This window comes from Pleurodeles waltl, chromosome 4_2 (genome assembly GCF_031143425.1).
Source record: "Pleurodeles waltl isolate 20211129_DDA chromosome 4_2, aPleWal1.hap1.20221129, whole genome shotgun sequence".
In the NCBI taxonomy this organism is placed as follows: domain Eukaryota; kingdom Metazoa; phylum Chordata; class Amphibia; order Caudata; family Salamandridae; genus Pleurodeles; species Pleurodeles waltl.
The window spans coordinates 418600873-418614683 of NC_090443.1; the positions used below are offsets into that span (position 1 = coordinate 418600873).

Consider the following 13811-nt stretch of genomic DNA (forward strand, 5'->3'; position numbering starts at 1 on the left):
TTAAGAACCACAGGTTCAAATTTAACATGTAATATCTTGTTTGAAAGGTATTGCAGGTAAGTACATTAGGAACTTTGAATCATTTCAATTGCATGTATACTTTTCAAGTTATTCACAAATAGCTATTTCAAAAGTGGACACTTAGTGCAATTTTCACAGTTCCTAGGGGAGGTAAGTTTTTGTTAGTTTTACCAGGTAAGTAAGACACTTACAGGGTTCGGTTCTTGGTCCAAGGTAGCCCACCGTTGGGGGTTCAGAGCAACCCCAAAGTTACCACACCAGCAGCTCAGGGCCGGTCAGGTGCAGAGTTCAAAGTGGTGCCTAAACCGCATAGGCTATAATGGAGAGAATGGGGTGCCCCGGTTCCGGTCTGCTTGCAGGTAAGTACCCACGTCTTCGGAGGGCAGACCAGGGGGTTTTTGTAGGGCACCGGGGGGGACACAAGCCCACACAGAAATTTCACCCTCAGCGGCGCGGGGGCGGCCGGGTGCAGTGTTAGAACAAGCGTCGGGTTCGCAATGTTAGTCAATGAGAGATCAAGGGATCTCTTCAGCGCTGCAGGCAGGCAAGGGGGGGCTTCCTCGGGGAAACCTCCACTTGGGCAAGGGAGAGGGACTCCTGGGGGTCACTTCTGCAGTGAAAGTCCGGTCCTTCAGGTCCTGGGGGCTGCGGGTGCAGGGTCTTTTCCAGGCGTCGGGACTTAGGTTTCAGAGAGTCGCGGTCAGGGGAAGCCTCGGGATTCCCTCTGCAGGCGGCGCTGTGGGGACTCAGGGGGGACAGGTTTTGGTACTCACAGTCGTAGAGTAGTCCGGGGGTCCTCCCTGAGGTGTTGGTTCTCCACCAGCCGAGTCGGGGTCGCCGGGTGCAGTGTTGCAAGTCTCACGCTTCTTGCGGGGAGTTGCAGGGTTCTTTAAAGCTGCTTCTTGAAACAAAGTTGCAGTCTTTTTGGAGCAGGTCCGCTGTCCTCGGGAGTTTCTTGTCGTCGTCGAAGCAGGGCAGTCCTCAGAGGATTCAGAGGTCGCTGGTCCCTTTGGAAGGCGTCGCTGGAGCAGAGTTCTTTGGAAGGCAGGAGACAGGCCGGTGAGTTTCTGGAGCCAAGGCAGTTGTTGTCTTCTGGTCTTCCTCTGCAGGGGTTTTCAGCTAGGCAGTCCTTCTTCTTGTTGTTGCAGGAATCTAATTTTCTAGGGTTCAGGGTAGCCCTTAAATACTAAATTTAAGGGCGTGTTTAGGTCTGGGGGGTTAGTAGCCAATGGCTACTAGCCCTGAGGGTGGGTACACCCTCTTTGTGCCTCCTCCCAAGGGGAGGGGGTCACAATCCTAACCCTATTGGGGGAATCCTCCATCTGCAAGATGGAGGATTTCTAAAAGTTAGAGTCACCTCAGCTCAGGACACCTTAGGGGCTGTCCTGACTGGCCAGTGACTCCTCCTTGTTGCTTTCTTTGTTCCCTCCAGCCTTGCTGCCAAAAGTGGGGGCCGTGGCCGGAGGGGGCGGGCAACTCCACTAAGCTGGAGTGCCCTGCTGGGCTGTGACAAAGGGGTGAGCCTTTGAGGCTCACCGCCAGGTGTTACAGCTCCTGCCTGGGGGAGGTGTTAGCATCTCCACCCAGTGCAGGCTTTGTTACTGGCCTCAGAGTGACAAAGGCACTCTCCCCATGGGGCCAGCAACATGTCTCTAGTGTGGCAGGCTGCTGGAACTAGTCAGCCTACACAGACAGTCAGTTAAGTTTCAGGGGGCACCTCTAAGGTGCCCTCTGGGGTGTATTTTGCAATAAAATGTACACTGGCATCAGTGTGCATTTATTGTGCTGAGAAGTTTGATACCAAACTTCCCAGTTTTCAGTGTAGCCATTATGGTGCTGTGGAGTTCGTGTTTGACAGACTCCCAGACCATATACTCTTATGGCTACCCTGCACTTACAATGTCTAAGGTTTTGTTTAGACACTGTAGGGGTACCATGCTCATGCACTGGTACCCTCACCTATGGTATAGTGCACCCTGCCTTAGGGCTGTAAGGCCTGCTAGAGGGGTGACTGACCTATACTTGCATAGGTAGTGAGAGGCTGGCATGGCACCCTGAGGGGAGTGCCATGTCGACTTACTCGTTTTGTTCTCACTAGCACACACAAGCTGGCAGGCAGTGTGTCTGTGCTGAGTGAGAGGTCTCCAGGGTGGCATAAGACATGCTGCAGCCCTTAGAGACCTTCCTTGGCATCAGGGCCCTTGGTACTAGAAGTACCAGTTACAAGGGACTTATCTGGATGCCAGGGTCTGCCAATTGTGGATACAAAAGTACAGGTTAGGGAAAGAACACTGGTGCTGGGGCCTGGTTAGCAGGCCTCAGCACACTCTCAATTGTAAACATAGCATCAGCAAAGGCAAAAAAGTCAGGGGGCAACCATGCCAAGGAGGCATTTCCTTACACAACCCCCCCCCAAACGAAAGAGGATGAGACTAACCTTTCCCAAGAGAGTCTTCATTTTCTAAGTGGAAGAACCTGGAAAGGCCATCTGCATTGGCATGGGCAGTCCCAGGTCTGTGTTCCACTATAAAGTCCATTCCCTGTAGGGAGATGGACCACCTCAACAGTTTAGGATTTTCACCTTTCATTTGCATCAGCCATTTGAGAGGTCTGTGGTCAGTTTGAACTAGGAAGTGAGTCCCAAAGAGGTATGGTCTCAGCTTCTTCAGGGACCAAACCACAGCAAAGGCCTCCCTCTCAATGGCACTCCAACGCTGCTCCCTGGGGAGTAACCTCCTGCTAATGAAAGCAACAGGCTGGTCAAGGCCATCATCATTGGTTTGGGACAAAACTGCCCCTATCCCATGTTCAGAGGCATCTGTCTGCACAATGAACTGCTTAGAATAATCTGGAGCTTTTAGAACTGGTGCTGAGCACATTGCTTGTTTCAGGGTGTCAAAGGCCTGTTGGCATTCCACAGTCCAGTTCACTTTCTTGGGCATTTTCTTGGAGGTGAGTTCAGTGAGGGCTGTCACAATGGATCCATATCCCTTCACAAACCTCCTGTAATACCCAGTCAAGCCAAGGAATGCCCTGACTTGAGTCTGGGTTTTTGGAGCTACCCAGTCCAGAATAGTCTGGATCTTGGGTTGGAGTGGCTGAACTTGGCCTCCACCTACAAGGTGTCCCAAGTAAACCACAGTTCCCTGCCCTATCTGGCATTTGGATGCCTTGATAGAGAGGCCTGCAGATTGCAGAGCCTTCAAAACCTTCTTCAGGTGGACCAGGTGATCCTGCCAGGTGGAGCTAAAGACAGCAATATCATCAAGATAAGCTGTGCTAAAGGACTCCAAGCCAGCAAGGACTTGATTCACCAACCTTTGGAAGGTGGCAGGGGCATTCTTTAAACCAAAGGGCATAACAGTAAACTGATAATGCCCATCAGGTGTGGAGAATGCTGTTTTCTCTTTTGCTCCAGGTGCCATTTTTATTTGCCAGTACCCTGCTGTCAAGTCAAAGGTACTTAAGAATTTGGCAGCACCTAATTTATCTATGAGCTCATCAGCTCTAGGAATTGGATGAGCATCTGTCTTGGTGACAGAATTGAGCCCTCTGTAGTCCACACAAAACCTCATCTCTTTCTTTCCATCTTTGGTGTGAGGTTTGGGGACTAAGACCACTGGGCTAGCCCAGGGGCTGTCAGAGCGCTCAATTACTCCCAATTCCAGCATCTTGTGGACTTCCACCTTGATGCTTTCCTTAACATGGTCAGACTGTCTAAAAAATTTGTTTTTGACAGGCATGCTGTCTCCTGTGTCCACATCATGGGTACACAGGTGTGTCTGACCAGGGGTTAAGGAGAAGAGTTCAGGAAACTGTTGTAGGACTCTCCTACAATCAGCTTGCTGTTGGCCAGAGAGGGTGTCTGAGTAGATCACTCCATCTACTGAGCCATCTTTTGGGTCTGATGACAGAAGATCAGGGAGAGGTTCACTCTCTGCCTCCTGATCCTCATCTGTTACCATCAACAGATTCACATCAGCCCTGTCATGGAAGAGCTTAAGGCGGTTCACATGGATCACCCTCTTGGGGCTCCTGCTTGTGCCCAGGTCCACCAGGTAGGTGACCTGACTCTTCCTTTCTAGTACTGGGTAAGGGCCACTCCATTTGTCCTGGAGTGCCCTGGGAGCCACAGGCTCCAGAACCCAGACTTTCTGCCCTGGTTGGAACTCAACCATTGCAGCCTTTTGGTCATACCAAAACTTCTGGAGCTGTTGGCTGGCCTCAAGGTTTTTGGTTGCCTTTTCCATGTACTCTGCCATTCTAGAGCGAAGGCCAAGTACATAGTCCACTATGTCTTGTTTAGGCTCATGAAGAGGTCTCTCCCAGCCTTCTTTAACAAGAGCAAGTGGTCCCCTTACAGGGTGACCAAACAGAAGTTCAAAGGGTGAGAATCCTACTCCCTTCTGTGGCACCTCTCTGTAAGCAAAAAGCAGACATGGCAAGAGGACATCCCATCTCCTTTTGAGTTTTTCTGGGAGCCCCATGATCATGCCTTTTAATGTCTTGTTGAATCTCTCAACTAAGCCATTAGTTTGTGGATGGTATGGTGTAGTGAATTTGTAAGTCACTCCACACTCATTCCACATGTGTTTTAGGTAGGCTGACATGAAGTTGGTACCTCTGTCAGACACCACCTCCTTAGGGAAACCCACTCTGGTAAAGATACCAATGAGGGCCTTGGCTACTGCAGGGGCAGTAGTCGACCTAAGGGGAATAGCTTCAGGATACCTAGTAGCATGATCCACTACTACTAGGATATACATATTTCCTGAGGCTGTGGGAGGTTCCAGTGGACCAACTATGTCCACACCCACTCTTTCAAAGGGGACCCCCACCACTGGAAGTGGAATGAGGGGGGCCTTTGGGTGCCCACCTGTCTTACCACTGGATTGACAGGTGGGGCAGGAGAGGCAAAACTCCTTAACCTTCTGGGACATATTGGGCCAGTAGAAGTGGTTGACTAACCTCTCCCACGTCTTGGTTTGTCCCAAATGCCCAGCAAGGGGAATATCATGGGCTAAGGTCAGAATAAACTCTCTGAACGACTGAGGCACTACCACTCTCCTAGTGGCACCAGGTTTGGGGTCTCTGGCCTCAGTGTACAGGAGTCCATCTTCCCAATAGACCCTATGTGTTCCATTTTTCTTGCCCTTGGACTCTTCAGCAGCTTGCTGCCTAAGGCCTTCAAGAGAGGGACAGGTTTCTTGTCCCTTACACAGCTCCTCCCTTGAGGGTCCCCCTGGGCCTAAGAGCTCAACCTGATAAGGTTCAAGCTCCAAAGGCTCAGTTCCCTCAGAGGGCAGAACTTCTTCCTGAGAAGAGAGGTTCCCTTTTTCTGACTGTGTTGCAGTTGGTTTCCCAACTGACTTTCCTTTTCTCTTGGTAGGCTGGGCCATTTTTCCAGACTCCAGCTCTACTTTTTCACCCTGTGCCTTGCATTGTGCTCTTGTTTTTACACACACCAGTTCAGGGATACCCAGCATGGCTGCATGGGTTTTTAGTTCTACCTGAGCCCATGCTGAGGACTCCAGGTCATTTCCAAGCAGACAGTCTACTGGGATGTTTGAGGAGACCACCACCTGTTTCAGGCCATTGACCCCTCCTCATTCTAAAGTTACCATTGCCATGGGATGTGCTTTAGTCTGATTGTCAGCGTTGGTGACTGTATAAGTTTTTCCAGTCAGGTATTGGCCAGGGGAAACCAGTTTCTCTGTCACCATGGTGACACTGGCACCTGTATCCCTCAGGCCCTCTACACTTGTCCCATTAATAAAGAGCTTCTGCCTGTATTTTTGCATGTTAGGCGGCCAGGCAGCTAGTGTGGCTAAATCCACCCCACCCTCAGAGACTAGAGTAGCTTCAGTGTGGACCCTGATTTGCTCTGGGCACACTGTTGATCCCACTTGGAGACTAGCCATTCCAGGGTTACCTGGATTGGAGTTTGAAGTGGAACTTTTCTTGGGACAGGCCTTGTCTCCAGTTTGGTGTCCAGACTGACTACAGTTTCGACACCAGGCCTTTTTGGGATCAAAGTTTTTACCCTTGTACCCAGGATTGTTTTGTGAAGAGGCTCTGGGCCCACCCTCCTGTGCAGGTTTTTTTGGGGCCTGTAGAAGACTCTTTACTATTTTTATTTTTGGCTGTCTCACCACCTTTCCCCTGGGGAGGTTTTGTGACCCCTTTCTTTTGGTCACCCCCTGTGGAAGTTTTGGACACCCTTGTCTTGACCCAATGGTCCGCCTTCTTTCCCAATTCTTGGGGAGAAATTGGTCCTAGGTCTACCAGATGCTGATGCAGTTTATCATTGAAACAATTACTTAACAGGTGTTCTTTCACAAATAAATTGTACAGCCCATCATAATTACTTACACCACTGCCTTGAATCCAACCATCTAGTGTTTTTACTGAGTAGTCTACAAAGTCAACCCAGGTCTGGCTCGAGGATTTTTGAGCCCCCCTGAATCTAATCCTATACTCCTCAGTGGAGAATCCAAAGCCCTCAATCAGGGTACCCTTCATGAGGTCATACGATTCTGCATCTTTTCCAGAGAGTGTGAGGAGTCTATCCCTACACTTTCCTGTGAACATTTCCCAAAGGAGAGCACCCCAGTGAGATCTGTTCACTTTTCTGGTTACACAAGCCCTCTCAAAAGCTGTGAACCATTTGGTGATGTCATCACCATCTTCATATTTAGTCACAATCCCTTTAGGGATTTTTAACATGTCAGGAGAATCTCTGACCCTAGTTATGTTGCTGCCACCATTGATGGGTCCTAGGCCCATCTCTTGTCTTTCCCTCTCTATGGCTAGGATCTGTCTTTGCAAAGCCAATCTTTTGGCCATCCTGGCTAACTGGATGTCCTCTTCACTGGAGTTATCCTCAGTGATTTCAGAGTTGTTGGTCCCTCCTGTGAGGGAACCAGCATCTCTGACTATTATTTGTGGAGTCAGGGCTTGAGTAGCCCTGCTCTCCCTAAGTAGGACTGGAGGGGGGGAATTTCCCTCCAAGTCACTATCTTCATCCTCTGAGTTGCACCCTCAGAGGGGTTGGCCTTTTCAAACTCTGCCAAAAGCTCCTGGAGCTGTACTTTGGTAGGTTTGGGGCCCATTGCTATTTTCTTTAGTTTACAGAGTGACCTTAGCTCTCTCATCTGTAGATGGAGGTAAGGTGTGGTGTCGAGTTCCACCACAGCCACATCTGTGCTAGACATTTTGCTTCTAAAAGTTGGAATACTTTTTAAGAATCTAAAACTAGTTCTAGGTTCTAATTCAAACTTTTACAAACTTTTAAACTCTAAAAGAAATGCTAAACAGGATCTAACACAAGGCCCTAGCAGGTCTTTTAAGAATTTAGAAAACTTTTCAAATTGCAAAAATCAATTTCTAATGACAATTTTGGAATTTGTCGTGTGATCAGGTATTGGCTGAGTAGTCCAGCAAATGCAAAGTCTTGTACCCCACCGCTGATCCACCAATGTAGGAAGTTGGCTCTGTATGTGCTATTTCAAAGTAAGGAATAGCATGCACAGAGTCCGAGGGTTCCCCTTAGAGGTAAAATAGTGGTTGAAATAGATAATACTAATGCTCTATTTTGTGGTAGTGTGGTCGAGCAGTAGGCTTATCCAAGGAGTAGTGTTAAGCATTTGTTGTACATACACATAGACAATAAATGAGGTACACACACTCAGAGACAAATCCAGCCAATAGGTTTTGTTATAGAAAAATATCTTTTCTTAGTTTATTTTAAGAACCACAGGTTCAAATTTAACATGTAATATCTTGTTTGAAAGGTATTGCAGGTAAGTACATTAGGAACTTTGAATCATTTCAATTGCATGTATACTTTTCAAGTTATTCACAAATAGCTATTTCAAAAGTGGACACTTAGTGCAATTTTCACAGTTCCTAGGGGAGGTAAGTTTTTGTTAGTTTTACCAGGTAAGTAAGACACTTACAGGGTTCGGTTCTTGGTCCAAGGTAGCCCACCGTTGGGGGTTCAGAGCAACCCCAAAGTTACCACACCAGCAGCTCAGGGCCGGTCAGGTGCAGAGTTCAAAGTGGTGCCCAAACCGCATAGGCTATAATGGAGAGAAGGGGGTGCCCCGGTTCCGGTCTGCTTGCAGGTAAGTACCCATGTCTTCGGAGGGCAGACCAGGGGGGTTTTGTAGGGCACCGGGGGGGGACACAAGCCCACACAGAAATTTCACCCTCAGCGGCGCGGGGGCGGCCGGGTGCAGTGTTAGAACAAGCGTCGGGTTCGCAATGTTAGTCAATGAGAGATCAAGGGATCTCTTCAGCGCTGCAGGCAGGCAAGGGGGGGGCTTCCTCGGGGAAACCTCCACTTGGGCAAGGGAGAGGGACTCCTGGGGGTCACTTCTGCAGTGAAAGTCCGGTCCTTCAGGTCCTGGGGGCTGCGGGTGCAGGGTCTTTTCCAGGCGTCGGGACTTAGGTTTCAGAGAGTCGCGGTCAGGGGAAGCCTCGGGACAGGTTTTGGTACTCACAGTCGTAGAGTAGTCCGGGGGTCCTCCCTGAGGTGTTGGTTCTCCCCCAGCCGAGTCGGGGTCGCCGGGTGCAGTGTTGCAAGTCTCACGCTTCTTGCGGGGAGTTGCAGGGTTCTTTAAAGCTGCTTCTTGAAACAAAGTTGCAGTCTTTTTGGAGCAGGTCTGCTGTCCTCGGGAGTTTCTTGTCGTCGTCGAAGCAGGGCAGTCCTCAGAGGATTCAGAGGTCGCTGGTCCCTTTGGAAGGCGTCGCTGGAGCAGAGTTCTTTGGAAGGCAGGAGACAGGCCGGTGAGTTTCTGGAGCCAAGGCAGATGTTGTCTTCTGGTCTTCCTCTGCAGGGGTTTTCAGCTAGGCAGTCCTTCTTCTTGTTGTTGCAGGAATCTAATTTTCTAGGGTTCAGGGTAGCCCTTAAATACTAAATTTAAGGGCGTGTTTAGGTCTGGGGGGTTAGTAGCCAATGGCTACTAGCCCTGAGGGTGGGTACACCCTCTTTGTGCCTCCTCCCAAGGGGAGGAGGTCACAATCCTAACCCTATTGGGGGAATCCTCCATCTGCAAGATGGAGGATTTCTAAAAGTTAGAGTCACCTCAGCTCAGGACACCTTAGGGGCTGTCCTGACTGGCCAGTGACTCCTCCTTGTTGCTTTCTTTGTTCCCTCCAGCCTTGCCGCCAAAAGTGGGGGCCGTGGCCGGAGGGGGCGGGCAACTCCACTAAGCTGGAGTGCCCTGCTGGGCTGTGACAAAGGGGTGAGCCTTTGAGGCTCACCGCCAGGTGTTACAGCTCCTGCCTGGGGGAGGTGTTAGCATCTCCACCCAGTGCTGGCTTTGTTACTGGCCTCAGAGTGACAAAGGCACTCTCCCCATGGGGCCAGCAACATGTCTCTAGTGTGGCAGGCTGCTGGAACTAGTCAGCCTACACAGACAGTCGGTTAAGTTTCAGGGGGCACCTCTAAGGTGCCCTCTGGGGTGTATTTTGCAATAAAATGTACACTGGCATCAGTGTGCATTTATTGTGCTGAGAAGTTTGATACCAAACTTCCCAGTTTTCAGTGTAGCCATTATGGTGCTGTGGAGTTCGTGTTTGACAGACTCCCAGACCATATACTCTTATGGCTACCCTGCACTTACAATGTCTAAGGTTTTGTTTAGACACTGTAGGGGTACCATGCTCATGCACTGGTACCCTCACCTATGGTATAGTGCACCCTGCCTTAGGGCTGTAAGGCCTGCTAGAGGGGTGACTGACCTATACTTGCATAGGTAGTGAGAGGCTGGCATGGCACCCTGAGGGGAGTGCCATGTCGACTTACTCGTTTTGTTCTCACTAGCACACACAAGCTGGCAGGCAGTGTGTCTGTGCTGAGTGAGAGGTCTCCAGGGTGGCATAAGACATGCTGCAGCCCTTAGAGACCTTCCTTGGCATCAGGGCCCTTGGTACTAGAAGTACCAGTTACAAGGGACTTATCTGGATGCCAGGGTCTGCCAATTGTGGATACAAAAGTACAGGTTAGGGAAAGAACACTGGTGCTGGGGCCTGGTTAGCAGGCCTCAGCACACTCTCAATTGTAAACATAGCATCAGCAAAGGCAAAAAAGTCAGGGGGCAACCATGCCAAGGAGGCATTTCCTTACAAGATCCCATGCATCTGGGTCATCCTGGCTCATCCCTGTGTGCGTTGGTGACTGCATCATTGGGGGTGTTGCTACTGGGGACAGATGTGGTGAGTGTGGTGGCGATGGCTGTGGAGAACACTGTGGTGGTGTTTTTTCTTTAGCCACCTTAGCTTTTGGCTGCATTTCTGCCTCATGGAATGCGAGCTTCCGCTTCATCTTAATTGGAGGAAGAGTTCTGATTTTCCCGTGTCTTTTTGTATATGGAGCCTTCTCTGGGTATGGTCTGGCTCTTCCATGCCCAGCTCTTGTTCAAACCTGTGGCCTTGTAACTGTGAGGAAAGGCCCTGTTCTTCTGTATATGAGCTGGGTTTCGGCTCCGAGGCTGCGTGTTTCGGCACCGAAACCTTTTCTGCAGTCTTTTTGGGCTCCAAAGAAACCTTTTTGGTTTTTGGGGTGCCGACCTCTCGGTGCAGAGTCTGGTTGGAGCCGGTATCTCGATGCTGAGTTTGTTCGGAGCCGGTATCTCGACCGGAGTCGGATGCCTTCGGCTGCTCGGAGGCCTTTTTGGGTGCCGATGTTTGGTCACCGTGCTTCCGGGTAAAGCCATGGCCTGTTGGCGGTGGCGTCCCCTGGGCCTTCATGATTTTTGAGTGAGTTTTTGCCGGGGCTGGTTTACTCACGGTTTGTTGCCTTGTCGGCTGCTCACTCTCTGGCTCGTCAGAGTCCGAATCTGGAATGGAGAATGTCTCCTCTTCTTCGACGTCGAGATGTCCAGCCAGTGTCGACGCCATTTGAAGTCTTCGAGCTCTACGATCCCGCAGTTTCTTCTTGGATCCAAATGCCCAACAGGCCTCGCACGTATCCTCTTTGTGTTCGGGGGACAAACACAGATTACAGACCAAGTGTCGGTCTGTATAAGGATACTTAGCGTGGCATTTGGGGCAGAAGCGGAATGGGGTCCGTTCCATGAGCCTTGAAGATACACGCGGTCGGGCCGACCAGGCCCCGCCGAGGAGTAGAAGCCCCAAAGGGCTGCCGGAGCTTTTCTTTTCTTCGGTGTCGATGTGCTAGCACTAACCCGGTACCGAGCGCAAACAATACCGTCTAATTTTCCGATTAATAACTATCTTTTCCGAACCAAAACACGAGCGAAGAGGAACACGTCCGAACCCGATGGCAGAAAAAAAACAATCTAAGATGGAGTCGACGCCCATGCGCAATGGAGCCGAAAGGGAGGAGTCCCTCGGTCTCGTGACTCGAAAAGACTTCTTCGAAGAAAAACAACTTGTAACACTCCGATCCCAACACTAGATGGCAGGATAGTGCACAGCATGTGTATCTGCAGCTTCACATGCCATCAAACACATATATATATATATATATATATATATATATAAATAGATAGATATAATGTTTCAACAAAAAAATTGCTGGACTATTTGCTTTTGTGATCATGAAAATCCTGATCTAGTTACAGTAGTATAATAATGAGTGCAGAACCTGAAATAGATCACTTTGTGATATGCTTTTTTCAAATTCTGAATAATGTTTTAAAAACTAAGCACGGAAGAAAAGCATCTTCACTTAATATAAAGATGAAGGTTTGGATAATCTAACTATCCATATCTATGTAAATATCAGAATTTGATTAGTAATTTAGAAGTCCCTGATTTGTCCTGGCAGTAAAGAGTGGAGTGTACTGGCAGGTAAGTTTAGGGCCCATCCCATTTTAGGCCACTAAGACCTACCGCGAGGATTTGAAGTGAAACCACGAGGAAGCGATGCAGAGTACCCTTTACCATGCCAGTGGAAATGCACCATCCTCACCTGCTTGTAGTAGGAGCGCAGTAGATGGAAGACAAAGCCCCGGTTCATCAAGGACAGGAGGTCATTAAGGAAGAAAGCTAGGCTGATGTTGAGACGCTCGACGAGCTCAGTGTCCTGTGAGGAAGAGTGACATGAGCAGTGAGACAGAATATATCCACGAACACAAACAGTCACCCAGAGGAACCAAAAGTGAATGAAGCAGAGACGAGTGGGAAGAATAGGGGGAAAGCTGAGCAGTAGCACTTAAAGGACGAAAAGAGAAAAATAACAGAAAAGACTATGGCAGTTGTAAAGAACAATATTTTTAAGTAAATCTGGTTTTAATAAACATGGGACAATGAATGCTCAGTGGAGAAAAGCTGATGAAGAAATTTGTCCCAATAGTAATACTCTAATTTTTCATTCCACATGTCCTTCCTTCCGACACATTTTGCATCCAGTATTAAGGAACAATTTGGGAGAAGAGCAGGGTCTTCCACCACACATACTAATTTGCGTCCTTCTAACCAGTGTCTTTCACTGCCCAAGTGGAAACTGCTTTATGATTGTGACGGGGTAAAGGGTTTGAAAGGAGGCCCTGTGAAGGAAGGGGATTAAAGACTAAAACTGCCAGTTACTAAAGCGAGTCACATTTACATATTTCCATTATAGACACTACCATCCTAGGCTCACAGAATTCCTATGATCTACCCACTGTTTGTGGGGTTGTAAAAGGTCACCTTGTATGTATGTTTTAAAACATATTCTTTGGCATTCCCTAACCAAACTGGGATTCAGCCACTGATCTAACATTAAATATACTGTGTTTATGTAAGGTATATATAGAAGTCTAGCTAGCAGCTATACATATATATATAATCAGTGAAGATCACATTTCATGCCTAACTTCTGATTGCACTGGTATGGATTGGTGATGGGGGTGGCAAACTATGGCTGCCATGGATAAGTAAGGGTCTGATTTAGAGTTTGGCAAATGGGATACTCCGTCACAAATGTGACGAATACCACGTCCATCATATTACATTATATCCCATGGCACTTGCAATACGTCGATGTGGTATCTGTCATGTTTCTGATGGAGTATACCATCCGTCAAACTCTAGTCCTAGGACATTTTGCATTGCACAATCGTACTCCCAATTGTCTGAGTCAAAAAAAAAAAAAAAAAGAGAGCTCTTTGAGCCCATGAGAGAATTAAAAAAGGTTGCGAGAAAGTGAAACTGTTATGACATTCACTAGACTTTAATTTTGGAAGGCAGCTTGCTTTCAGAATAACTGTTTATAGCTCCTCAGATAAGAGACCATGTAGCTCTCTAAACTAGCTGGTTGATATGGTCCCCGAAAAAACGTTGGACTTCCATTGTCATCCGTTTAATATTACAGGAGGCCTCGGGTTCACATTGCAAGCAAGTTGAGATGGAAAAGGCTTCTTCTCAGCATGAGGGAATAAAGTTAAGTACAATGAGATATCTATGTATACTGCATAACCCAAGTCACCCCAGCACATCTAACCATCAAGAATGTTATTGTCTGGGCCCTTCTATTGTAAAATCACTAAATGCATCAATTGAGCGTACTTGGAAATGACAAACCAATTCAACAACAAATTAGGTCACTGAACAGCTAATAACACGCCTTGTTCACATGTTTACACAACTGGTCAGTACCCTGAAGTGGCCATGATGACTCATGCATAAGCACCCTTCAAGCATCCTGAATTTTAAAAAATGATCAAAATCCTTACAAGTTACTTCATTCTATGACGGTAATAACACCTCTGGAATATTAATGCAGGACTAGCTGTTGTGAGGTAAACTTTACTTGATACAATCAGGATACTCAAGCAAGC

At 48.3% G+C, this 13811-nt stretch overlaps 1 protein-coding gene across 6 annotated transcripts in view; it reads right to left on the reverse strand.

Moving 5' to 3' along the window:
- The window catches only part of LOC138292835 (dedicator of cytokinesis protein 7-like), a 512184-nt gene that overhangs the window by 208909 nt on the left and 289464 nt on the right, over positions 1-13811 (reverse strand). For all 6 annotated transcript variants that reach the window (XM_069231649.1, XM_069231647.1, XM_069231646.1 and 3 more), the window contains one exon: positions 11963-12076. In XM_069231649.1, coding sequence (XP_069087750.1) covers positions 11963-12076 — 114 coding nt within the window. The remainder of the gene's footprint in view (positions 1-11962; positions 12077-13811) is intronic.